At 40.9% G+C, this 25,842-nt stretch overlaps 1 protein-coding gene across 1 annotated transcript in view; it reads right to left on the reverse strand.

Annotated features, from left to right (window-relative positions):
* Positions 1-25,396, reverse strand: part of MFSD6 (major facilitator superfamily domain containing 6) — a gene marked incomplete at both ends in the record, with an annotated part of 40,850 nt that extends 15,454 nt beyond the window's left edge. Inside the window, 2 exons of the mRNA XM_080689359.1 lie at positions 1,637-1,734; positions 23,838-25,396. Of these exons, the coding sequence (XP_080545485.1) occupies positions 1,637-1,734; positions 23,838-25,396 (1,657 nt within the window). The remainder of the gene's footprint in view (positions 1-1,636; positions 1,735-23,837) is intronic.
* Positions 25,397-25,842: the final 446 nt, after the last annotated feature.

The following is a 25,842-nucleotide window of genomic DNA, read 5'->3' on the forward strand; positions in this document are numbered from 1 at the left end:
GTGTGTGTGTGTGTGTGTGTGTGTGTGTGTGTTGGATCCAGGGGCATTCTACCTCTGAGCTACACCCCCAGACCATTTTATATTTTTATTTTGAAACAGGGTCTCACTAGGCTGCTGAGAGTCTTGTTAAGTTGCTAAGGTTGGTCCCTGAAATTGCAATCTTTGTGTCTCAGCCTCCCAAGTACTGGGATTACAGGTATGCACCACCACGCCCACCATTTTTAAAATTTTAAATGACACAATGCTAAGATATGTGTCTCACTTCAAAATCCTCCCAGAGTTCTAATTATCACAAACAATAATTCCTTATTATAAGTCAAATTTGCTATATATTTGTAAACAAATTTTTCACAAATTATACCATGGTATCCAGCCTAACAAAAGTACCTTTAAAGTATGTATATTTTTAAATGTCATAAGTATAATGTGAGTATAAATGATATATCTTTTTTATTTTTTTTATTTTTTTGGTGGTACTGGGGTTCCTGGAAGCCCTTCTCCCTCCGGGCTACACTCCCAGACCTTTTTTTTTTTTTTTTTAATTTGGAAATAGGGTCTCTTAAGCCAGCTAGGCTGGCTCCGAACCAGCGCGATCCTCCTGTCTCCGCCTCCCAAGCGCAGGGATTACAAGTGTGCGCCACCACGCCCGGCACATGATATATCTTTTAAACTAGAATATTCTTTTTTGTTCATTGCCATGATGGAATCTGATGAATGAGCTTGCATTTTGTACCTTTTTTTAGATGTATAATTTTGAATCTCTTATCTTAAAAGATCAAAGTTGTGACAAAAAAATTGTGTTGGTTGAACTGCACCTGTATTCTGAGGGATAGGAAAAATGATAATGGCAATCTTTAATAAACATAATGAAATTTTATGTAATCAAAGACTGTTTAGTAAAATGAATGATTCAGGAGCCTGAGCTGTCACAGCTGACTCCATGCCAGCGATCTGGTCTGTGCCTTTGTTCAGATCTTAATGCCAATCACTGACAGCCAAGTTGCCAAAGGGGGTTTTCAGGATCTAGTCGGGATTATCTGAGCCTGGAATACAGACCCAGGTTTCCAATGCTCTGAAGCTACATGGCAAGAGCCTCCGAGAAATGTTTTTCAGTTATATTTTGATGGGAGCAGCGTAGAGAAGGGGAGAGGCTCAGATGAAGATGTCTGAGCAAAGATTTGGAAGGTTCATGGAAAACAATAATGTGACTCTAAAGCTTTATTTATAATCCACCAGATGTAATAATTATGACAATATTTAAAAAATAAATAGCCAACCTAAAAGCCAAAAGCATCTAAACCTTTGAAAGATAAATCCTTTAATACTTTAAACCACTTCTGGATGCCTGGGCCTAATGTTTATTCTTAGGAGTTTATTCTAGAGTTCCTCTTCCTTTGTTTAATCACAAGGGTGTGGGCCAAATCCAGCTTTGTTTGACTCAACACAGAGCAGCTCTGAGGGTCACAGAAGAGCCAGCCCCCTGACGTCATCTCTTCCTTAACAACCACTTCAAAATCATATCAAACAGCAGCTCCACCCTTCCTTTGTAGAACCAGATGCTGAAGGCCATGGGGCTTTTACACAGTCATTTCTTGTTTAGGTAGAGGAATAGTTCCAATTCCAGCAATTAGCTTACCTTGAAGAACCTCCATGGGCAGGACAGTCCAGGCATTCTCCAGGTAGGAAATATAAATGTAGCGAGCTGTATTGCAGGCCAGGCCAATGTACAGAACCCTAAAAAAAGGCAAAGGAAAATAAACCAAGGACTCGGTATGAAACATGCAGATATTACCTACTTCTTTTTTCTCCCCAAACTATCTGTCATGTAACAGACAGGACTCCAAACTCAGGGGCAGGGAAGCCGAAGGACAATCAAATTTAACCATGAATAAGAAGAGTGTTTCTAACATATCTACCCTCAGCCTTCCCTGAATGCTTAATATAAAAGCAAGCATCACCCTTCCTGAAACCTAATTAGCAACAGAGAGGATGCTTTTTAAAGATAGTCTGGGCATACTCCCATCTATAATGACATGGCTGGCTTCCCTCCAGGTGGCTGTAGAGTAAATATGCCTGGGACTGGAGCCACTTCACAATGGTGGGGGAAGGCCAGGATAAAAATTAGAACATGTGAACATAAATGTGACCCGGCTTATAATACCCAGGACACCAAGGAGATTAGTAAGCAGATACTTAAGGGCATAAAAAACTGCCAGATAATAATGAATAATAAACATGTTCATTATTTCTTAAATATCTATGATATATGCCTATAACACTAACAAATATATATCAATCTCCTGACTCCCCCACCTCATCATTATTACCACCACTCTATATATGCATATGTACATATGTATATACCACCTGTATGTATATATATATATATGTGTGTGTGTGTGTACATGCATATAACATATATATATATATATGTATATGTACAAAATAAGCAAAGGCCTAAAGTGGTGCACCCAAGCATAACATTTCCATCTTTCTTATTCGAACTGTGAAGACCGGTTTGGAAGCAAGTAGTGGCTTTTCTGTCCAAAACACAGCCTGCAGTAGGGATTTCTCTTTCTCAGTTATTTTTCATTTTCTGCTGTTTCTGGCCTTAATTGTTTTCTTGCATTTTTTTAATTCAAGTGAATAAAAATTAGAAATAAAAGACATAAACCAACATAACAATCAGTATTTTCCTAATCCTGTTCAACTATATTTTTATATGAAAATCATCCCTATAAACATGGCTCTCTTCTTCCCAACTTTGAAGCAAGGAAAGGCATTAAATTATTTTAAACTTTATTTATTTATTTATTTATTTATTTATTTATTTATTTATTTATTTTTGCGGTCCTGGAGATGGAACCTAGGGGCATTCTACCTCTGAGCTGCACCTCCAGCCCTATTTTTTATTCTTTATTTTGAAACCGGGTCTCACTGAGTTGTGAAGGGCCTCACTAAGTAGCTGAGGGTCTTCTCAAAAGCAATCCTCTGGTCTCAGCCTCCCGAATGCTGGGATTACGTACACCACCACGCCCGGCTAAACTATTTTTATATCAAAGCACTTCTGTGGTTTAATGAAAAAAGTATGTTTCAATCTTGTTTGATAAAAATTTTGTAGAGCAGACTTGTTACTACTGATCCAGCCATCAACCTCCCTCTGCTAGGAAAAAAAAAAAATAACACAGGAAATTAAAAAACAAAACACAGTGCAGAAACATAAAACAAATTACACAAACCCCTTTATGTTCTAACCCAGCTCTGTGATTTCTATGAAGCCTAAGTCAAGGTCAGCAACATTTTCTACAAAGAGCCATAAAGTCAATAGTTTGAGCCTCATGGTCTCTGCTACAACTACTCACTTCTGCTGCTGTGGTGGGAAAGTAACACATACAGTATGTAAACAAATGAGCATGGCTGCACTCCAATAAAATTTGCATTAGGAATAATTAAATTTAAATTTCATAAAATCTTAATGTATCATATAATAATAATAATATTATTATTATTATTATTATTATTATTATTATTATTATTGTAATTTTTTGGTACTGGGGATTGAACCCAAGCTGTTCTACCTCTGAGCTACATCCCAGCCCTATTTTATTTTTTATTTTGAAACATAGTCTTACTAAGTTGCTGAGGTTCTCAGTAAGTTGCTGAGGCTGGCCTTGAACCTGAGATCCTCCTGTCTCTGCCTCCTAAGTACTGGGATTACAGATAAACATCTCCACACCTGTCTATCTTGAGACTTTTTAAAAAACATTTCAAAGGTAGAATTCTCAGTTCATGGGCCATTTGAAGGAAGCAACAGGCCAGATCTGGCTTGTAAGTCACAGACTTGATCCTTGACCTCATTCATTAATTTCTAAACCATCAGATATACTCTAGTAACTGTTAAAAATGACAGATGTCAAGCCGGGTGTGGTGGTGCACGCTTGTCATCCACCATTTGGGAGGCTGAGACAGGAGGATCACGGTTCGCAGACAGTCTCAGCTACTTAGTGAGGTCTCTTGCAACTCAGCAAGACCCTGTTTCAAAATAAAGGATAAAAACTAGGGCTGGAGGTATAGCTCAGTGGTAGAATGCCCCTGGGTTCCATCCCCAGTACACACACACACACACACACACACACACACACACACACACACACGACAAATGTCAAGACTTACACACCCATCTCAATAAAGGTCTCTGTAGTTGAAACCTAGGCGTGGTGCTTTTGAAAGCTCCCTGACTATTCTGATACTGAATCAGTGTGGAGAACCCTACTGTAACTCATCCCAAGCTGTCTTCAATAGCACTTTCTCACAATCCCATCATACAACAAATTTGGTGATCCACCCTCCTGAAGCTCACACTGCCTATCTTCAACCTTCCTTTTGAGCCCGCCTCTGAGTAAGAGTTGCCATGACTTTTTATTTGAATCTCCTGACCCAAAGTACCCCAAAGTCAGCTCGTTTAAGAGGTAGATTATACTATGCCTTCAAACTTCTACCCCTGTGAAGCCGGGCATGGTGATGCACGCTTGTAATCCCCACGCTTGGGAGGCGGAGACAGGGGGATCGCGCAGGTTTGACCCTGTTTCCAAAAATAGAAAAGTATAAAATAGGTCTGGGAGTGTAGCCGGGAGGTAGAAGGGCTTCCAAGAATAGAATCTGGGACCCTTAGGTCTCAGACTACCACCAACAGAGTGAATAATGAACTTGATATAGCCTTTATATCTTTCCCACATTTCTAATATCACAATCAGAGTCTCTCTCTAGGACTCAGTTTCCTCATATATCAAGTAGGGTCAGTAACATCTACTCTGCAAGTCTGTGAAGATGGTTACAGCACAGCCAGTCATCCAAAATAAGCACTCAGTAAATAGAAGCATTTTCATTATTTTAAAGAAAAGTACCCCCAAACCCTTCTCTTTTCTGACAAAACCTTTTTCTCAAGAATTCCAAGAGAGAGAGGAGCCTGTTATGGTTTAGATCTTAAATGTCTCCCAAAGTCTCATGGTTTCCAGCTGGTGGTGCTGTTGGGAGGTGGCAGAACCTTTAGAAGATAAATTTGCTGATAAAAAGAAATTTATAAAGCTGGGCGTGGTGGCACACACTTATAATCCCAGCATTTGTGGTTCACAGACAGTCTTAGCTACTTAGTGAGGCCCTTTGCAACTCAGTGAGACCCTGCATCAAAATAAAGAATAAAAAATAGGGCTGGGGGTGTAGCTCGGAATTATAATGCCCCTGGGTTCCATCTCCAGTACCACAAAAAGAAAAAAATATGTTTTACTAGGTCATCTTGTAGATAGCTAAATTCTTCTTTATGCTAAATAGAGAGACATGTTCAGGGTCCTGGAGTGTTCCTGAGCACTGGAGTCTGAAAACACAGAGTAAGACTGAAAATTGCTTCTCAGTGAGATACAGAGGTACCTAATAAACACCTATAGTAACAAAGGCCAGTTATTGCACAATCCCTTTTCTCATAACTGGAGGTCAGTAATAAGAGTAGCATGCGACAAAGGCAATTTTAGAACAGATGGTGGGTATAAGTTGTAAGTGCCCATTTATAGCTTCACCATGTTCTCCATGAAGGGCAAGGGCTTTAATGTTATGTTAGCTTAGTTTTACCTACAGTGCCTGGCACACAGCAGGCACTCAATAAAATACTTGTGACTTGAGGAAAAATATGGGCTCTTTAAATATTAATTAACAAATATTTCTTGAACATATTTCTAAGTGCTATGGACATAGCAGTGAACAAGACTTAAATATACACTATGCATATATGTACTTATTTGTGTGTGTGTGGTGAATGAGCCTCTAGTTTATAATTGATCCTCAAGTTTCAGCCTCCCAAGTATTGGGGTTACAGGCATGCACCAAAACACCCAGCTGTACTTATAATTATGTATATGCAGATGTGTATTTTAAGATACCTGGTTATGGTACACAAATAAGTGATGGGTTGGCAAAAAAAAGAATGGGCTTAATTCCTCCTAGAAACTGGATGATTGAAAAAGTACACGCTCATATTCAGCAAGATTTTTGACTAATGTAAATAGGCTATGGCTGAAGACAAACATTGAAGTAGTTCAATAAATAGCAAGCTACAATTTGGTTTGGGGGGCATCCTGAAGCACCACACAATGGAACTTAACATGTGCAAAAGCAGATAACAGGGTTCTGCCTGCCACAGGCCTATCTCACCAGAAGCGGAAGGGTCAGCATACAAGCCGCAGAGCTCAGAGTCCATGGGCTTCCCAAAGCTGAAGGGGTCACCAGTTGAGTCCCTGGGGCTGCCCAGCTCCTATCCCCAAGCAGGAACAGCCAGCCACTGACCCAGCCTTGCAGAGCAGAGCGGAAGAACCAGGCGGCACATCAGAAGAATGAAGGAGGGAGAAACAACAGCCGGTTGCTATGTGGGTTTTGCATCCTGGTACTTCTATTGTTTCTGCTAGAAAAGGAAAGGCTAAAAGCAAAGTCTGAGTCTCTGCTGGTCTTAAATTGATCTTTACTTCTCTGCCTTCAGACCACTTGTCTCTAAGTGACTGATAAGGCAAGAATAGAATGATAGTCACCATCAGCAGGGTCACTGTGCTGGTCCCAGGCTGTATTTTCATCTCTCCATTGTTCTTTTACCTGTCCACTATTCATCTCCAAGTACAAAACTAAAGATGTTCAAAACCAAACAGAACTTTGTTCAATAGAACCCAACCACTTGGAAGACAGAATATGTCATTCTGTGGTTATATTTTCCAATTGGTTAAAAGTTAAATGACCCCCCCCACACACACACCACAATTTTATTTAAAATGCTTTGTGATATCAGCTAAGGTACATATAATGTAAAAATGAGATAAGTTCATGAGAAGAATCACTGATGTTCAGCCCAGTAATTAATTTGAAGGCGGCTTCTAGAGTATCATTTGACCCTAAGCAAATTTTTTTTTTTTTTTTTTTTGTGACACTGGGGTTCCTGAAAACCCTTTTACCTCCGGGCTACACTCCCAGACACCTATTTTTTATATTTTTATTTGGAAACAGGGTCTCTTAAGCCAATAAGGCTGACTTCGAACCTGCGCGATCCTCCTGTCTCCACCTCCCAGGCGTGGGGATTGCAAGCGTGCACCACCACGCCCGGCCTGACCCTAAGCTAAATTTGAGGGAATGAAATACATTCACTAAAATTCAGGCCAAAGGGATATCATGACCAAATCAAAAGGCAATAACACTCCCACTGTTCTTGACTTTGACCATGGCAGAAATGGATACAATGAAAGGCACCACATTTTAAGAGATCACTGACAAAAAGAAAAAGGACCAGAATAAGAAGGGAAAAGAAAAAGAGGCGAGTGCAGGCCGAGGCAACGTTAGGCAATCCTGAGGGAGCTGGAAACTCGAGGCTGCAGGCAGGACCTTCCAGAAGACAAAGGACTTGTCTGCTGAACAGCACAGCAGAAGCTGCCTTTTCAGCTGCTATCCCTCTTTTTAGCTGGACTTGACCTCCAGCATCAGCCTGGGTTGGCCTGCCCAACAGGAGACGGAGCTGATTGGAGGAAGGACCCGGTCCTGATTGCATCATGTGGGACCTGGTTAAGTAGACACCTCAGGCCATTTGTGGGACTTTTCAATTAGATAACGCATGCCCTATTTGCTTATAAGCCACTTTGAGTAAAATTTTCTGCTACTTTTACAAAGTTCCAAGTAATGCACAATTTTAGGTGCCTTGTGAGGCAGTGAGTTCTACATCACCAGAAGGTGACAAGCGAAAGCTAGGTAACCATCTCACAAGGATCGGAGAAAGTGGCTCTACACAGGGCTGAAGCCACACCTACATGATTGTGTTAGTTTGCTGAGTCCCACATCAAATATCACAGACTGGATGGCTTAAACAATAGAAATTTACTGTCTCACAATTTGGGAGGCTAGCAGTTCCAAACCAGGGTGTCGGCAAAGTTGATTTCTTCTAAGGCCTTTCTTCTTGGGTTAGAGATGGCTATCTTCTCCCTGTGCTATTACATATTATAGTAACCCCTCTATGACTGTCTATGTTCTAAGCTCTTCTCATAAAGATAAGCTTCATAATGGATCAAGGCCCATCCTGACAATCTCATTTTAACCTAAAACTGTCTTTTTTTCATGTTCAGTTTTGTTTTGTTTGTTGTTACTGGGGGAACTGAGCCTAGGGGAACCTTACCACCAATCTACACTTCCATTACTTTTTATTTTTTATTTTGAAATAGGGTCTGGGTAGCCGGGCGTGGTGGCGCACGCTTGTAATCCCCGTGCTTGGGAGGCGGAGACAGGAGGATCCCGCAGGTTCAAAGCCAGCCGTGCTGGCTTAAGAGACTCTGTTTCCAAATTAAAAAAAAAAAAAGTATAAAATAGATCTGGGAGTATAGCCCAGAGGTAGAAGGGCTTCCAGGAACCCCAGTACCACCAAAAAAAGAAAAAGAAAAAAAAGAAAGAAATAGGGTCTGGCTAAATTGCTGAGAATTTCATTAATTTGCAGAGGCTGGCCTTGAACTTGTAATCCTCCTGTGTCAGCTTCCCAAATCCTGGGATTATAGGTATGTGCCACCATTCCCAGCTTAATTTAATCACCTCTTTAAAGACTCTAACTCCAAATACAGCTACCCTCTGAGGTACTGGGTTTTAGGCCTCCAACATATGAATTTTCAATGAACAAAATTTACCCCATAAAAAATGCCCCCTCTAAAAAACTCTAGCAACTCTTCACAAATGCAACTACATCTGGTAAATGTCAGTATTTTCCGGGAGAGCTACTTTCTCCAAGAAGTAACAATCAAGAGTGTGATACTAATCGCAGCTTCCCCGGGTCTCAGCTGTCAGACTGACACTACATCTTTAAAGGAGGACTGTTAGCATTTTGCTCAACCTAATTTGACCATATTTACTCATTTACTTTATCTAGGGCATTGCTATTTACTTTTCCAGGAGTTGATGTAAAATGAAAGGCTTGTACAAACAGAACTAATTAGTGCGTTTTTACAATGGGCAGTACGGTGGTGTATGTGCTGCGCTGCACTGAGGTGGTGGAATTCACAGCACAGGCAGACCTGAAGTGGGCTTTCCTCAGGAGTGGTCATAACTGCTTGGGTTGTACTACAGGGGTTCAGAAAAGATCGAATAAGCATATAAAGAAAAATGGCAAAGCACTGTGCAAATGTGTAATCTACCACTAAGTAAAATGCAAATATTCCAGCAAGAGTGAACATATCTTTAACAAATTCTGCCTGAGCTAGTATTCAAAGAAAAGTCTGAGATGTTTGGGTCCCAACTTCCATTTGGATTAACTGGCTCTAGAAAGAGAAAAATTCTATACACAGATCCCAGCACTGCTATCATAAACCACATCCTCTATCACTGGCTGGATGGCTCTCACAGCTCAGCATGGGTACGTTTGCATGAATGCCCTTGTGCACATTTTTTTCTTAGCAGAAAAACCACTCAAAGTCTGAGCCGAGTCTTAGGGTGAAGTATTAGGGTGCAGGCAAAGCAGGCAAAAGGGAAGTTTGATGTACAGGGTTTTTTTTTAATACTAAAATCGACCAAAGTAGAAAGATCAGCAGAATGCAAACTAAAAGAAGCCATAGCATCACCTCCAACCCTATAATTTCATAGAGACAAGGAATGGTCCAGAGAGGTGGAATGGGGCAACAAAATCAGTTGGCCAGTGGAAGCTCAAGTCCCTGTCCCCTTCCCCAACAGTGCTCCTTTAGAGGTAACAGCAATGTATGATCTGCCTCCTGCCTCCAAGGCAGGTCCCTACGTGGAAGACTGGCAGTGTTCATGTGGTTACTCTTTAGGACACAGCTGTATATTTAGATTAGGATGGATGGATATTTGTGTTGGCTTCAAAAGGCAGTTGACATTTTAAACTTCCACGAATCATTGAGAAGACTAGGGTAAGAGGAAAGGAGAAAAGCAAATATCACTCAGCAGCCATCCAATATCCGGGATCTCAAAAGAAATGCTCACCCAGAAGCAAAATTTTACCTTATGAAATGAAATGAGCCACAAGACCATTTCTGCTGAGGTAGCCACAGAAACCGCAGGTGTCGATGCTGAGGCAGGATGCGGGTGAGCAGGGGCTTCCACCAACCTGCAGACTGGGTGGGGGCTGAGTCAAGCAGGTGGGCTTTGAAACGAAATCATTGGAGGTGACTGTGTGGTTGGACAAGAAGCAGAAACTAGGGACCACACACACACACACACACACACACACACACACACACACACACACAAACAAAAAAGAGGGCAGTGAGAGAAGAGTGGTGGGAACAGGCCACAGAGAGATTGGCAAAGACACTTCTGACCAGGGTCTCTCTGACCACAGGTGCAGGCTGCATCCATCAACCTCGCACTAGGGCATTCTGGGAAATATTCTGAGCAGGGCTCCCTACCAGGGGACTGAAAAGAGCCCTGATTGTTTTTATTCTTTGAAGCCTGATGCAGCCCTACATTACTCATCATAAAGACTCTTAACTACCCAAAGGCCACACTGGGCATGGAGTCATCTCTTTTTCTTTCTTGAACTTTCACTAGTTTCCACACTTAACTCCATGCAATCCCCACTCATAAGGCTAAATGCTTTCTCTCTCTGAGGTGTCGTTTAAGCTGTGGGTTTTGTAGGTAAGAAAAAAAATAGTGTAAGTACAATTATAAAAAACATCCCTACCACAACCCTATCAATTAGTAAACCTTTATGACAAGAAATTTTGCTCTATTATTTTTTAATGGAGAACTGAGACCAAATATATTTTGTTTAAACCACTCTTGTCCCTTTCTGTGACATTAATTAAGAAACAGCATCAACACCGTGATCTCTGAGACCTCCACTGGACACACCCCTGGTACCATGCCCATACTAACATTTCTATCATATTCTCCACGTTTTTAGCATTTTATCACTTAGTTTCTCATTTATTCCTTCCAGTAATCTTCTAAAATAGAAAGGACAAGGGTTATTATCTAAACTATTTTAGAACTGAAGGAATCAAGGTCCGGAAAGGTGAACCAAGTTTCCAGAGTCATGCAGCTAAATAAACTTAGCTGGGTCTTCCACTGCCTAATCTGGGCCCTCTCTACTGTCAGCAGAGCCTTCCTGCCTTTAAGTTTATCATCACACGTTAATGGCCACTTTCACTTAAAATCTTGTTCCACAAATATTTGCTAAAATACCTGTATTTGAAACATATTAGATTTTTTAACAAAATCTCATTAACAGAGCCAAGAAAAATATAATTAATCGCAGCAATAGCTTAATGATATGGAAACAGTCATAGTAATTGATAGTAATTTGATTAATTAAAATGAAATAATAAAAACACTAGTCTTTATCTCCTTTGATGACACCAATATTAGAGTCTGATATATGTTGAATAGCATGGGGTGGGGTTGGGGAGATGCTCAGTGGTAGAGCAGTTGCCCGGCACGCATGATGAGGCCCCGAGTTCCATCCTCAGCACTGCAAAAATAAAAATAATAGAGTCCATGGAGTTTAAAGCCAAAGAACCTGGGATGATATCTCATGCTTCTTTCAGAAAGGTAGACTTTGGACAAATCGTGGTAGATCTGTTCTTTTCTAGGCTTGCACAGTAGATGTGCCCAGTCACTGTACCTGATACCATGAATGCATATACATGCAGAAAAACAAGTGTGTCACCGAGGGCCCTTCCTCCTACCACCACCCCTCTGTGTTAAGCCATGAGTTCTTATGCTAGTGACCTCTCTCAGAAGATGTGGGAATCTTAAGAATCTATAGCCACTTTAGGTTCTCCTAGCTCTGACTACAGATGTACATTACTTTGCTAAGGCTGCCACAGCAAGACACCACAGTCCAGGGGCTCAAACAAAAGACACTTCTTAAAGTTTTAGAGCCTGAAAATCTGAGAATAGTATCCCAGCATATTTTCTTTTCTTCACTGTAAGACAGTCACAGTAGCCTGTAAGCAAAGTTTATGTCTTTCTGCATGTATGTAAGAGTTCCTCTAGGCAAGGCCTTAACTTAAAATGCTATCTTCTGGTCATAGGGAATGTCTAGCTTCAACACGCTACAGATGGCTAAATTGGTCTCTGCAGTGATTGTCTCTGTAATCAAAGTGTAGAGGTTGTTTTTGTTCTTCTTGTCCAGTGCACACCTTGACCACCTCCTTGGCCTGTTGGATGGTGGTGATCTGAAATCACAAAACTACAGCACATAAAGAGTTAGTCTTGCTCTTTTAATTCAGTGAGTGCCTCGACTGACCCAGCCACAGAAGGTGGAATGGGAAACCAAAACGGACACCAGTAACTAACAGCCCTGGATTCATTTACACTACCTTGCAACAATGGCCTTCTGTTCTGAACTATGAACTGCTTGATTATAAGTAGGGCTGTTATTAATCAGTCGGTCTGATGACTATGATATAATATGGAAATATATATTTCTTTGCAGAGATACTCCTTTCAAGGTACTATAAAAACCAAATTACTCATTCTGAACCACTGATCACAAATTCTTCTATTTTTGAGATTCTACAGATTATAGTTTGATAATGAAGATCCAGACCTGAAATGCCTCTTAGAGGCTTTTCCTATAAAAATGGGTATCGATGTCTTTGAAGGTGAAAGAGGAAGGGAATAAGAAAAAAAAATCTACCTACATATAAATAATAATAGCTCACAATCACTTTGTATGCTAAGTATTACAGATATGGTAGCTTATAGTCACAGAGTCCTAAAACAAATAATGCGTAGAAATATATAAACAATTTGCTTTTGATATTACTTCATTTTATAACCAGATGTGTTGTTTACTTTGTTTTGTTTTATAAGTGCTGTGATCTGGACGACACATATAACATATGGCCTATGTATATAAACTGAGGACTTAGCACGACAGGAATAATTCACAACTGCTTATTTTAACAACCCAAATATTGTCTAATTTGCACAAAATAAAAAATAAAACCCAGTGGTGATGACTTCATACAGGCCTATCCTCATGTTCTCATCCAACTACCCATGTGGAAGAGAAGATTACCCACTGCACTTTTGGCTAAAATAAAAGCAAGATGTTGGCATGGTGGTGCACGCTTGTATTCCTGGTACTTGGGAGGCTGAATTAGGAGGATCACAGGTTCATCGCCAGCCTCAGCTACTTGGTGAGGTACTCCACAACTTAGTGAGACCCTGTTTCAAAATAAAGAATAAAAAATAAGGCTGGGGGTATAGAGTGGAGGTAGAATGTCCCTGAATTCAACTCCCAGTACTGGAAAAAAAAAAAAGACAAATACTAAAGTCACTGATTTTGCATTCGCTAAGTAGAAAAGCTCAAATTCTCTCCTATCTATAATATTTATTTTAACATAATTCCATCTCAGACCCACCTAAATATACTAATATCTTAATATTGTATATGTCAAGATACTTATTTTTTTTTTACTGTGCCTATAAGTCAGAGAGAAAGAAAGAGGATTTGTTTAGCTTCTTCTAAAACATTTAGGATTGCATTAAATATGAGGGCTCTCAATAAATGTTTGTGCTTATGGCTCATGACCTGCCTTAGTGGCTGAGTGGCACAGGCCAGCCATATTTTCTGAGAGCAGTGTGGTAGGAATCTCTAAATCCCTGCCCCTTAAAATCCTGGGGTTCCTACACCTCTCACCTCCTACATCCTGGTTCATTTTAAACTACAATCAGTACAGTCTCACATGACTCTCTAGGTGGCTAACATATAAGCTCAGCTCTAAAGCCAGGTATAAATGCCAAACAGACTGGAGCCAAATATTTATCTCTTGGACTCCCACCAGTATCTATACTGGGTTGGGGAGATGCAGAACAAACATCAACGAGCTTCCAGCTACTGTAAATTTCCTATCTTTGGCCAACTTGAAATTTCTAGTCCATAGTCCATGTGTCATTAGCTTCTTTAAATGAACAGTCCTGTCACCCTTACTCAATTCTAGAAACATCATTGGCACTGCCAAATCATTTTCTTTCAAACTCAGATCCCACTGAGTCGCTGGGAAGATTTGAATACTGACATATACCTTTCCCAGTTATCACTACCTCTGAGCTTGGTTTATTTTTTCGGAAGCCAAACAGTGGTAACAGTTACTACTAGGAAAGTGAGTCAAGAGATCTGGTACAACTCCCCAAATTGTGCTTTAACCTAGCTTTCCTACTGATAAAATAGTATATACCTCAGAGTTTGTAATAAGTCTGTGATTATTAGAACTCAGACGAAGCTCAGCAAGGTGAAATCTTAGTTGGGTCTCATCACACGAAAGGAAACTCTTGAAGATCCTTGGATGGTGGCAAAAGTAATATCAGCTTTGGAGATCATTATTGTATGGGTGAAGAGTTTTTAGACTTAACTCCCATAGAAAATCTTTGATAAAAATATGTATTTTCAAAAAGGAATACATATATATTTACATACATACATCACACACACACACACACACACACACACACACACACACACACACACAAAATGAACCCAGGAGACATTCTACTTCTGAGCCATACCCCAGCCCTTTTTTATTTTTTATTTTAAAACAAGGCCTTGCCAAGGATGACCTTTAACTTGGGATCCTCCTGTTTCAACCTCCCAAATACTGGGATTAAAGGCATGTGCTACCATGCCCATCTCTGGCTGAAAATTTTAAATACTCATGCTCTTTGATTGATCAAGGGAGAGGTAGGATAATATTTTTTTTCTGGCACCAGTGTCTGACACATGCTCTATCTCCTTTGGCAAATTATCTACTCACATACAAAATCAGACTGCTTTCAAATGGAAGCTCTGTAATCCTTAGACCTTAAGGGTAAAGAGAAAACAGTCTTGCTTTTGTCTGCACAGCCAGCCAGTTACAGGAAGCATTATCTCTTCCTATATTATCATGTAATTCTAATGAAGAGAATTATCACTTTTTCCAATTGACTGCAAATAAAATCTCTAAGCCAAAGTACCAGGAAAGGAGTAAAACCTTATACACTAGGCCATCCAGTGTAGGAAATGAGGTCTTTTGTCTTCTGTGCATCTAGACCAGTTCTCGTTATGTGCCAGCCCTGAAAGACTCGAAGAACCGGTTACTCGAGTCATTCTCTGCACTGCGAAAGGCTGAGGTGACAACAAATAAAAATTCTAGTCCTTTAAACTGGGCACAGTATGTTAAAAAGAGGGAGAGAGAGATTCTAGAAAAGGAACATAGAAAATATTTGGGCCTACTGATTATTATGTGAAATACATAGATTCTCTATTCTCTTACATACCCACGAGTTAAAAATGATAGTCAGGTGCTGCGGACTGTCACCACCAATAGTAACAACAACTGCTGCCCACATCTTTGCTTTCTGCCCGACTCCACACAAAGTGCCTTACATAAATTCTCACAAATTCTTTCTGATCTCCCTATAAAATAAATATTGCCACCCAGACTTAAAGATGAGTAAAACTAAGAGTCAGCCAATTGAGTGTGACCAAGACTGCCCACTGCAGTAAGGAGCAAGAGAGCCAGCTCAAGGCCCCAAGGCCACACCCGAGGGTGGAGACTTATAATGAGGGGCCTGGACGACTTTCTCTCTGGATCTACTTCAGATCTACATGCTATAGTTCTTTTTATCAAAGGACAGAGTAGGAAAAAAAAAAAAAAAAGGAAGCCACTTCTTTTCACCATGTGATTTTTGTATAAAAATATAGGAATTTTTAAAACAACACAAAATACTGTCTTCATAAAATAACTGCTCTTGAAGGAAACGGGAGCTGCTGGATGGACCCAATACTCACTTTCGAAATTAAAGCAAAGTTCCATAAAATGATAGAATGTTAAACCTTATAGAAATGCTTGGCTCGTTAATTTTATAAGCTGTATTGTGCCTTTACATTTGTTTTGTGTGTGTGTGCCTTACCATACATTTTATATAATAAGTGAGAAAATAAAACAAAAAACAACAAAACTAAGTTGTGTATAACAATGTCTTCCAAAGAACCATAAATTCTCTCTAACACCAAAAGGAAAGAACACAGTTTGAGTCTGCAGTCCACCCTCCTGAGACATGGTGAGCAAATTCCCAATCTGCTGCAATACACCACTCATATTTCACGTTCTAAAAACCAACACTGGTCACTGCAGAACTGATGCTGTAGCTAAACTGTGTTCTAGAATGTCTGTAGGACCGAGAACAATCACCCATCGAGTGTGAAGTCACCTGCCAGTACACACACTCACTTTATCAGTGCTGAGTCAGCACATTTCATTTTATTAACTAGCCAGAAGATATCAAATCACCAGTTTTTGACACCTAACAGGCAAATCCTAAAAAATAAAAGTACTTTATTGTATAGTACTAATTAACTTTATACTAGGCTAATCTTTAATACCATATTATGGTTTATGAGAACAAAACATTCTACACTATAAAGGCCACATCAGGGAACAGGCTTTACACGTATTTAATGTCATTTATCTGGCACTTTACTGTTATCTTAAATCGGAAGGAAAAAATTTTCAATATGACCAAGATGTTTCTGAGGGGGAATATTAGTTATTTTAAAAACCCCAAACAACTTGATTGGACAGCCTTAATAATCTATAAACTTCTGATATTTTACTGTAATTTGTATTTTTGTTAGGTACATGGTCTTGTAGCAAAATATTAGATTAAGCAAAATATCAGAAGCTTGACAAAGGGATAATATAAAAATAAACTCTGAATATATGTCACTACTGTAAGCAACTAGCGTGTTTTATCCCATTTAGCAGGATGCATAAAAAATTTAAGAGACAGGTACTAATATGTCTATTTACAGATGATAAAACAGATACAAGTTCTGTAGCTTGTCAATGGTCACACAAATCCAAGTGGGAGACCCAGGCTGGGAACCAGGTGGTCTGCCTCTAAGTCTGTGCTGGTGACTTCTGTGAAGGCTGCCTTTCATAAATGAGGACAGGAAGAAATCCTCCCCTGGAGACAACACTTATTTCCTTTCTGTGCTTTGCTTTCCTTCTCTCACTTCCTCCTATTTCCTTGCTTTTCCCCTTCTCTGCTTATGCCATAAGCCCGCTTTTAAATGCCTGTGGAGTGCCTGGCTCAAGTGAGGGCATCAGGGTCAAGTGCTCCTGAAGCAAAAGTGGAACAGGCTACAGTAATGACCAAACAGCACAGTCCCCATGACACCTGCTCTGCTCACACGGGGACACCAACTTCAAGCAATCAAGCACAGACCAACACCTCAAAAGGTCAGAAACCTGGAATGCTATCTTGGAAACAACCATAGTTGATCTTCTCAGCCCAGTAGATTTCCTTGTTGATCTTATCCATGTTTGTGGTTTTAGCTGTTCCAAATGTGCATCCCCAACCCTAACCTCTCCACTCAGCTTCAGGGTTATGCCAGCTCATGTCTACTGTCTGCAGGACACCCCCCTCCAGATGTTTCGACTTCAACTTAATCCAACAACAAATTCAGATTATTATAACCACCTCCCTCAATCCCTAGCTCTACATCTCTTTTCTGAATTTCCTTTTAGATTCAGTGGAACTACCATACCCAATCTGGAAATGTGGGCATCTCCCTTGCAAACAAACCATTCTATCAATGTTACCTCCCAAATGTATCTTTTCCATCAATTTCTGCTGTTCCTGCTGTAGCTGAGGCCTGTTTCATCTTTCACTTGGACTCTTTTAAGACATTCTCAATGGGCTCCAGATTCAAAGTTTTCTTGCACATTGTGCAGGACAGTGCTTATCACATAGGAAACTCGATGGCCTGTTCCAGCTTTTAAGTTTGCTATAACTCTTTACTGCCTCCAGAGAAAGTTCACATTCCTCATCCCAGCATCCATCTGACCTTCGACTCTCCTGTATTTGCCAACCACCTGCCCCTTAGCTTCTATTCCCTGCACCCTATTTATCTGAGATTCTGTAGGCAGCTGAGAATTAATCAGCTCATGAGAGGAAACTACCAGAGGACATGGGGAGAACCACCTGGAAGATCAGAGGGAATGATCGCAGAGATTTATACAAATATGCTACATGTGCTAGAACACAAGAACAATGCCCTGGGTTTTCCCTGTCTCCCTCCTGCTAACCCTCTTGCCTACGCCTCTCATCAGCTCCGTGGCTCTCAGCCTCGGCTGTGTGCAGGAATCAAGTAGGAGCTTTAAGAAGCACAGCTGCCAGGAGAGCGAGCTGGGATTGCCCTGGGTGCGGCCTGAACAGCAGGAGCTTTAGCAGTCCTCCTGGGAGTCTACTGGTTGGAAGTCAACACATCAGCCCAACCCAGGCAGAAGTCAGGACGCCAGATCCTGGGACTCAGCCTGCAGAAACCAGTGCTCTTCATCCAGGGTAAAGAGAGGACCTGAGAGCCCACAGGTCCAGGGTTAGAAAATAGTACAGAGGTAAGCGGAAACAAGGGGAGGGAGAAAAGCAACCCCCGCCCCCACAGATAGGACCCCTAGGTATTTTAGTGTCCAGTTCGATTTCATCACCCAGGCTACAGTTTCCTCCCTCTTCTAATGCTTACTGCTGTTCCTCCAAGACTACGCACTCCATCCTGTGCTCCCAGCTGAGCTGCAGCCCAGCACCTTGATCTCTGTTCTGGACTCTCCTGCGCTGCCTCAGGAAAACCTGGTGCTCTTCCTCTTGCTATCTGCATTAAGTATTTCCCTTTCCCCCACTGACTGACTAGCCCATTTGGGTACTTAGCTACTATTAAGTAGTACTTCATAACTAAATATGGGTAATATACAAGCCCCACTGGATAACAGCTGCATGGCATGACCTTAAATATAAGAACTTCAAGGAGAAGTGTTGGGATGATTCAGTAGATGTTTGTCTGTCCCTTAAAATGAAAATAATTTTACTCAAATAACATAAGGAATGGCCTAACATTGTGGATAATAACAATTTTCATGCTTACAAATGCTCTATTGTAATTTATTTGGTCACAGCCCTACTCACAGCTGTTAAAGCAGTCGGCAAGATGAATATACCCTTAAGATACATTTATAGCTCAAATTATCCTTGTATAAATGGGCCTGGAAATATACTTGGTGTAAATTCCAAAGTCTTGTGATAGTAAATAAAAGAAATTTATTTTTTCTTGTGTACATAGTAAGCATTATCCTACTTACCTGAGAAAGAAGCTTTTTAGAGAGGGAAAAAATCCAAGGTCAAAATAAGAAATCAGTGCGTGTGTGTGTGTGTGTGTGTGTGTGTGTGTGTGTGTGTGTGTGTGTTAGACTGATTCCCTGAAAAACTGGGCCCCAATTGTGAAATGTTAAAATACTAACTGGTTCAAAACTAGACATGAAGCCGGGCGTGGTGGCGCACGTTTGTAATCCCCGCACTTGGGAGGCTGAGACAGGAGAATCAAAGCCAGCCTCAGCTACTTAGTGAGGCTCTCAGCAACGTACTGAGACCCTATTTCCAAATAAAATATAAAATAGGTCTGGGAGTATAGCCCGGAGGTAGAAAGCCTCTGGGTTCAACCCCAAGTACCACCACCACCAAAAAAAAAAAAAAATTAGACATAAAAAAAATATATATATATATATACTGGGGTTCCTGGAAACCCTTCTACCTCCAGGCTACACTCCCAGACCCATTTTTATATATTTTTAAATTTGGAAACAGGGTCTCTTAAGCCAGCAAGGCTGGCTTTGAACCTGCGCGATCCTCCTGTCTCTGTCTCCCAAGCACGGGGATTATAAGCATGCGCCACCACGCCTGGTGCTAGACATGATATTTTAAAAAAACATTTTCTGGCGTGAATTTTTCTTCTGACTCCTAAAATTCCTAACAGAATCCCAAATGCTAAACAAAAAGTACAGAAATATAAAAGAGCCACAGATATATCTACTGTTATGATCCTATAAGGAATACATAAACACTAAGAATTCTTAGAAAAGCTGGGTATGATAGCACATACCTATAATCCCACTACTTGGGAGGCTGAGACAGGAAGATCAAAAGTTTGAGTATAACTAGTCTCAGTAACTTAGTGAGACCTTTTTTCATAATTTTAAAAAGATTTTTTTTAAGGACTGGAGGTATAGTTTGGAAATAAAATGTCCCCGGGTTCAACCCCCAGTACAAAACAAAACAAATAAACAATAACAACACAAAAAGTACAGAAAGAATTTTTTGAAAGACCATTTCTCTTCCTCAAAATATATATATTTTTTAGTGCTGAGACCTAAACCCAGGACCTCTACATGTTAGGAAAGAGCTCTACCACTGAACTACACCCCAACCCTTTTTATCTTATTTTGAGACAGGGTCTCACTAAATTGCTGAGGCTGGTCTTGAACTTGTGATCCTCCTGCCTCAGCCTCCTGAATAGTTCTGATTACAGATGTGCGCCACCATGCCTTCATCTTCAACTTTTTAATGTATGATATTCTTCCAATTAAAAATTTAAGCTGCCACCACTACACATGTTAACCCCCATATCTCAACAATCACCACCTGACTGGGCTCCCAAAATAGTTACTCAGAGAAAAATAGCCATTCTGCCTGAGTAAAAAGGTAGAAATAATAATTAGCTATCAGAATTAGCTTTAGCTATCAGAATTGTGTGTGTGTGTGTGTGTGTGTGTGTGTGTGTGTGTGTGTGTGTGTGTGTTACTGGGGTTCCTGGAAGCCCTTCTACCTGAGGGCTACACTCCCAGACCTATTTTTTTTTATATTTTTATTTGGAAACAGAGTCTCTTAAGGCTGGCTTTGAACCTGCGCGATCCTCCTATCTCTGCCTCCCAAATGCAGGGATTACAAGCATGCGCCACCACGCCCAGCTTTAGAATATTTTTTAAATATTTAAAATAATTGGGGGGTGGTGAATTGGCTTGGACCACCCTCCCCCCATGCCAGAATGGCATGGGGCTGTAACTATCTGCTGTATTTCTTTTTAATAAACTTCTTTAAATCTTCAAAAAAATAAAAATAAAATAAAATAATTAATAAGCCGGGCGTGGTAGCACACAGCTTATTAATGCTGTAATCCTAGCATTCGGGAGGCTGAGACCTGGAGGATTACAGTTCGTGGACAGCCTCAGCTACTTAGTGAGGCCCTCTGCAACTCAGTGAGACCCAGTTTCAAAATAAAGAAGAATAAAAACTAGGGCAGGGGGTGTACCTCGGAGGTCAAATGCCCCTGGGTTCCATCCCCAGACCCGCAAAAAATAAAATAAAATAAAATAATATACTTTAATGGCAAAAATTAAAGTTCAAAAGAGACAATGACCATATAGTGACAGAATTCCAGCAGGCTCTTGGAAACAATGATCTGACCAAAGGAGCCACCTGCCACCTCCTGGATAAATAGGAAAAGAAGATGCTTTTTTTACACATAAAACCAGAAAATTGAGGCTATGTAAACTACAGACTTTAAAGCAATATGTAACTAATACAATCAAGAAATAAAAAGATGAGTGTAAGCTCATGTCATTAACAAATGCAGTTTGAACCCACTTGGATTTGTAATGAAAATATAAATCTCAGATAAAAGGCAAAGGCAGAAGAGAATCCCCTTTTCTTAGCATATGGGAAGAGCTTACCAACATCTTTGAAAATAAAACCTATTTGCATCTTCTGTACTGAGTCAGTGTTCAACTGAAGGCTATTGACTGATTAAATAATGATGTCTAAGAATTCCCTTCATTGGTAACACCTAAATGAGTATCATTTTTTAGTAACTTTATTACTCTGTGGGGATGGGGTGCAGGCATGCGTATGTAGCTATATTCCCAGCTCTTTTTATGTTTTTATTTTGAGCTTCGACTTGAACTTGTGATCCTCCTGCCTCAGCTTCCTGAGTAGCTGGTATGACAGTCATGTGCCATCACACCCATCTGATTTCAATAATACTATTAACAGTGAAATCTGCTCATACTCAGGCTGCAGAGATGTGTCTAGTTGATAGTGGTCAATCCCCATAGCTCATAAAATACAAACATGGCCTGAACAAGAACATTAAAGGACATTCTAAGTCCTTAATATTATAAGGCTGTTTTTCAAAAAGTTCCCACTGGTTGTGCCTTGGGGATTCTGTGGGTCTGAGAACCGTTCACACAGTGCCTGACTTTGTTTAGTGACAACAAAAGGGTCAAACACTTGAGAGAGAGACAGAACAGAATGCAGCCTCCCAAAGCAACGCAAAAACAAACCACACAAGGACAAATGCTCGCAATTGTTTCTGGGGGAAATGGTTCTAGGTTGAAACTTTAAATTATAAAATATTTTCTTCACTTAGAAAGGAAATAAAAGGAATAAAGATCCATGTTTTTCAAATCTTGTCATTGTCTAATTTCTTATAGAAACAGCAGATTTGTATAGACAGAAACAAACAAACTGTATAGAAACAGTTTCTATAGATGAGCACATCCATACAAATGCTGTACACAGTTGCTTTCTTTGAGTTATGGTAATTTGAAATTTTAGGGACAGATACATCATGATTTTCTGGAAGGCAAGAATGTTTAAGTGCAGCTGGCTCTGCATTTTAGAGCCAACAACAGAACATAGAAATTTAGAGTTCAAGGTGCTGTTAAATCAGCTTTGGACAAACACCAATGGTGAGAAACACAACACAGAAACAGTAGGCATTTACAAATGTATGTGGGGGTTGGCGGTGCTGAGGACTGAACTCAGGAGGGCATGCTACCCTGAGAGATACCCCAAGCCCTATTTTATATTTTATTTTGAAACAGAGTCTCATTAAAATTCTTGAGGGCCTCATGAAGTTACCGAGGCTGGTCTCGAACCTGTGATCCTCTTGTCTCAGCCTCCCAAGTACTGGGATTAGAGGTGCACACTACCATGTCCAACTGTGTGTGTGTGTGTGTGTGTGTGTGTGCGTGCGCACACACACAAGCACAGTACTGGGGGTGGAACCTAGGGACTTTTCTACCTCCTGGCTTTACTCCCAGACCTATTTTATACTTTATTTGGAAACAGGGTCTCACTAAGCTGCTGAGAGCCTAAGTAGCTGACTCTGGCTTCGAACCTGTGCGATCCTCCTGTCTTGGCCTCCCAAGAGCTGGGACTGCAAGCGTGCGCCACCACGCTTGGCTCTGTGTCCAACTTTATCATTATTGTTGTTGTTAAAATGACATCATGTAAAATTTTAGGCGAGAGGAAGATTTTTTTTTTAAAGCCCATGCCTTCATGGCAAAGATATAAAGATTCATGTAACAACTAGAAAAAAAACATTATATAATAATCTTCTCTGTGTAACATCACGGATTAGGAATTATGGAGTATTATGTCATAGCTCTATTAAATTGAAAAGTCTTTTTATTATTATTAGTGCTATGCTCTGCCACTGAGTCCCTGATCATCTTCATATGCTACATATTCAAACCCTATCTGTGTCAGTAGGTGGCTAAGAATAAATTAAGCCTGGAAAAGCATTGTCTATCTTATTCACTGGCCCCTCCTTCATAGATGTCTGGGGAGGGTGGACCCTCCAAAGGCCATGGAATAATATAGTCCACTAAGCCCACGTTTTATGCCTAGAAACATTGATCCTAAGAGTCTCTTAGTTCATAGCTAAGTAGCCTCTGGATCTTTTCTGAACCGTGGGGAAGAAGAGGCTGTCATTTTGTTGTTGTTGTTTTCTTTACTGTTTGTCTTACACAACCCAACTAGGTTGTGCCCACCTTCTTTTCTTTCTATTTTAAGGAGGAAGAGCAACAGAAAGCCCTCTTCCCACCCCAACCCTACCTCCAGCACAAATGATAATGTCCTTCTATATGCTACAAAGGAGCTATAAACTATAAAAAGATAAAGTCGCATGACTGAGGGACCTCCACAGTAAAACATTTTCTTACCTGATGTGGCCAATCAATTCAATCAGCTTGTGACTAAAAAAATAAGCTGTCAGCTCCGACACGTGACTCAGGACTGAGCAGACTCCAAAGAGGGTGGTGGACCCGTTCAGGTCTTCCAAATGCCAGTAGAGAAAGGTGAACACGAAGCCATAGCCAAAGCCCATAAACCAAGCCACAAACAGCACCGAGCCATACTGCACGCTGCACAGCAGCTTGATCAAGTCCCAGAAGCTGAAGGTCTGCGAGTGGCTGGCGGCGGTGGGCGTCTCCTCCGAGGACTCGGTGGAGTGGTTCCTCTCCACCTGAGGTATCTCCACCTCCTTCCCTTTAGCATCACTGTTCTTGAAGTGGTTGTAGCGGAACCGGAACTGAGTAGCCACGATCAAGGCCATGGTCATGAGAACCCCGAAGACGATGAAGACAATCTGGTAGTTCCGGTACTCGGGGGGTTTACACCCCTTTCCGTCGATGAGCACTTCGATGTGGGTGTAGTCGATCCCAATGCCCACGGACAGCATGGCCAGGCCCCAGCCCAGGGAGCCCCACATGCGCTGCAATCCATAGCGGTCTCTGTGTTTCCCCAGATACTGGAGTGTCACTGTGTCTACAATCGTGACCGAGGAGGCACTGAAAAATTCTCCTATTATGACAACTACCAAGATCACTAAGAATATCGCTTCGACCTCTTGTTGATCGTAAACTAGAGCAACCTGGTCAGAAGGTAAAGATTTGGTGGTGGAGACGAGAGCAGTGGTTGTCTCCCTGGTTCCGCTGCCGGTGGGGAGAGGGGTTGCTGTGCTTGCATTCAAGGGCAAGTCTGGAACATGGTGCGTGATTTCTTCTGTCTGGGGCTGCAGAGTGGGTACCTGGGTCTTGGTGGGAACTGTTGAAAAGAGACTAACATCCAAGATATCGGGCTCTGTCTCTGATGTCACTGGCTCGATGGAAGGAGACACGTCCCTTTTCCCACGCATTTTTGGTAATGTGGTCGGGAAGGAGACAGCAGAAGAATTTGTTGGCAGGATGGTTAACGGATGGCTTGAGTTGGTGGGGCGAGCCGTTGGGGGAATCTTTGGTACGCATCTCAAGGTGGCAGGTTTGACAAATCCAATGCCCAGGTTGAATAAAACCCAACACAGAAGAGAAAAGAGGAGGACGATTTTGCCTTTTTTGAAGCGATCTGCCACGACACCCCAAAAGGGGGCACTGCAGAATTCGATGAAGTATCGAATGCCTACCAGCAGTCCACTCTGGCTGGGTGACATGCCCAGCTGTTTATAATACACAGGCAAAAGTGGGTAGAGGGAGCCATAGGCAGAGTAGAAGAAAAAATAAAAAACCTTAGAGATGAGAAGATCGTTGTTTATTTTAACACAATGCTTCTCTATCCAGTCTATTTCCTCCTCGGGAATAGCAGATGTTTCTGTGGAGGAGGGTGTGTCATTGGAAGGAGGTTCTGGTTCCCGGGAAATGCCATTGAAGGGATCGGCAAGCACGTATTTCCTCTTCTGTTCCTCTTCATCGTCAGTTAAGATGGCAACTTTGTCATCTGCCGCCATGGCGTACCACCACCATCAGAAAGTTTATGTCCTTTGAAATTTTGATTGTTGATCTGCAAAGAAAAATTTAAAAGATAGCTTAGTAATGAATATGATGGCATGTAAATATAGAAATTAATCTTGCAGGAAGCTGAAGAGTTTAATAATGGTGCTAACATAATAATTGGAGAATTATATTTTATCATTTATTATCATACAGCCCTGATAAAGAAAAACAGCATAAAATTGAATAATCCTTCCTTATGGCCACTGACTCATTACATTTTTCTTTCTTTCCTTCTGTGTATGTTGGGATGGTACTTGGGATTGAACTCAGGGGCATTCTACCTCTGAGTTATACTCCCAGTCCTATTTTATTTTTTATTTTATTTATTTATTTATTTATTTATTTATTTATTTATTTATTTATTTATTTTTGTAGTACTGGGGATGAAACCCAGGGGTAT

The sequence above is a fragment of the Muscardinus avellanarius genome (assembly GCF_963383645.1).
Source record: "Muscardinus avellanarius genome assembly, chromosome: 2".
Classification (NCBI taxonomy): Eukaryota; Metazoa; Chordata; class Mammalia; order Rodentia; family Gliridae; genus Muscardinus; species Muscardinus avellanarius.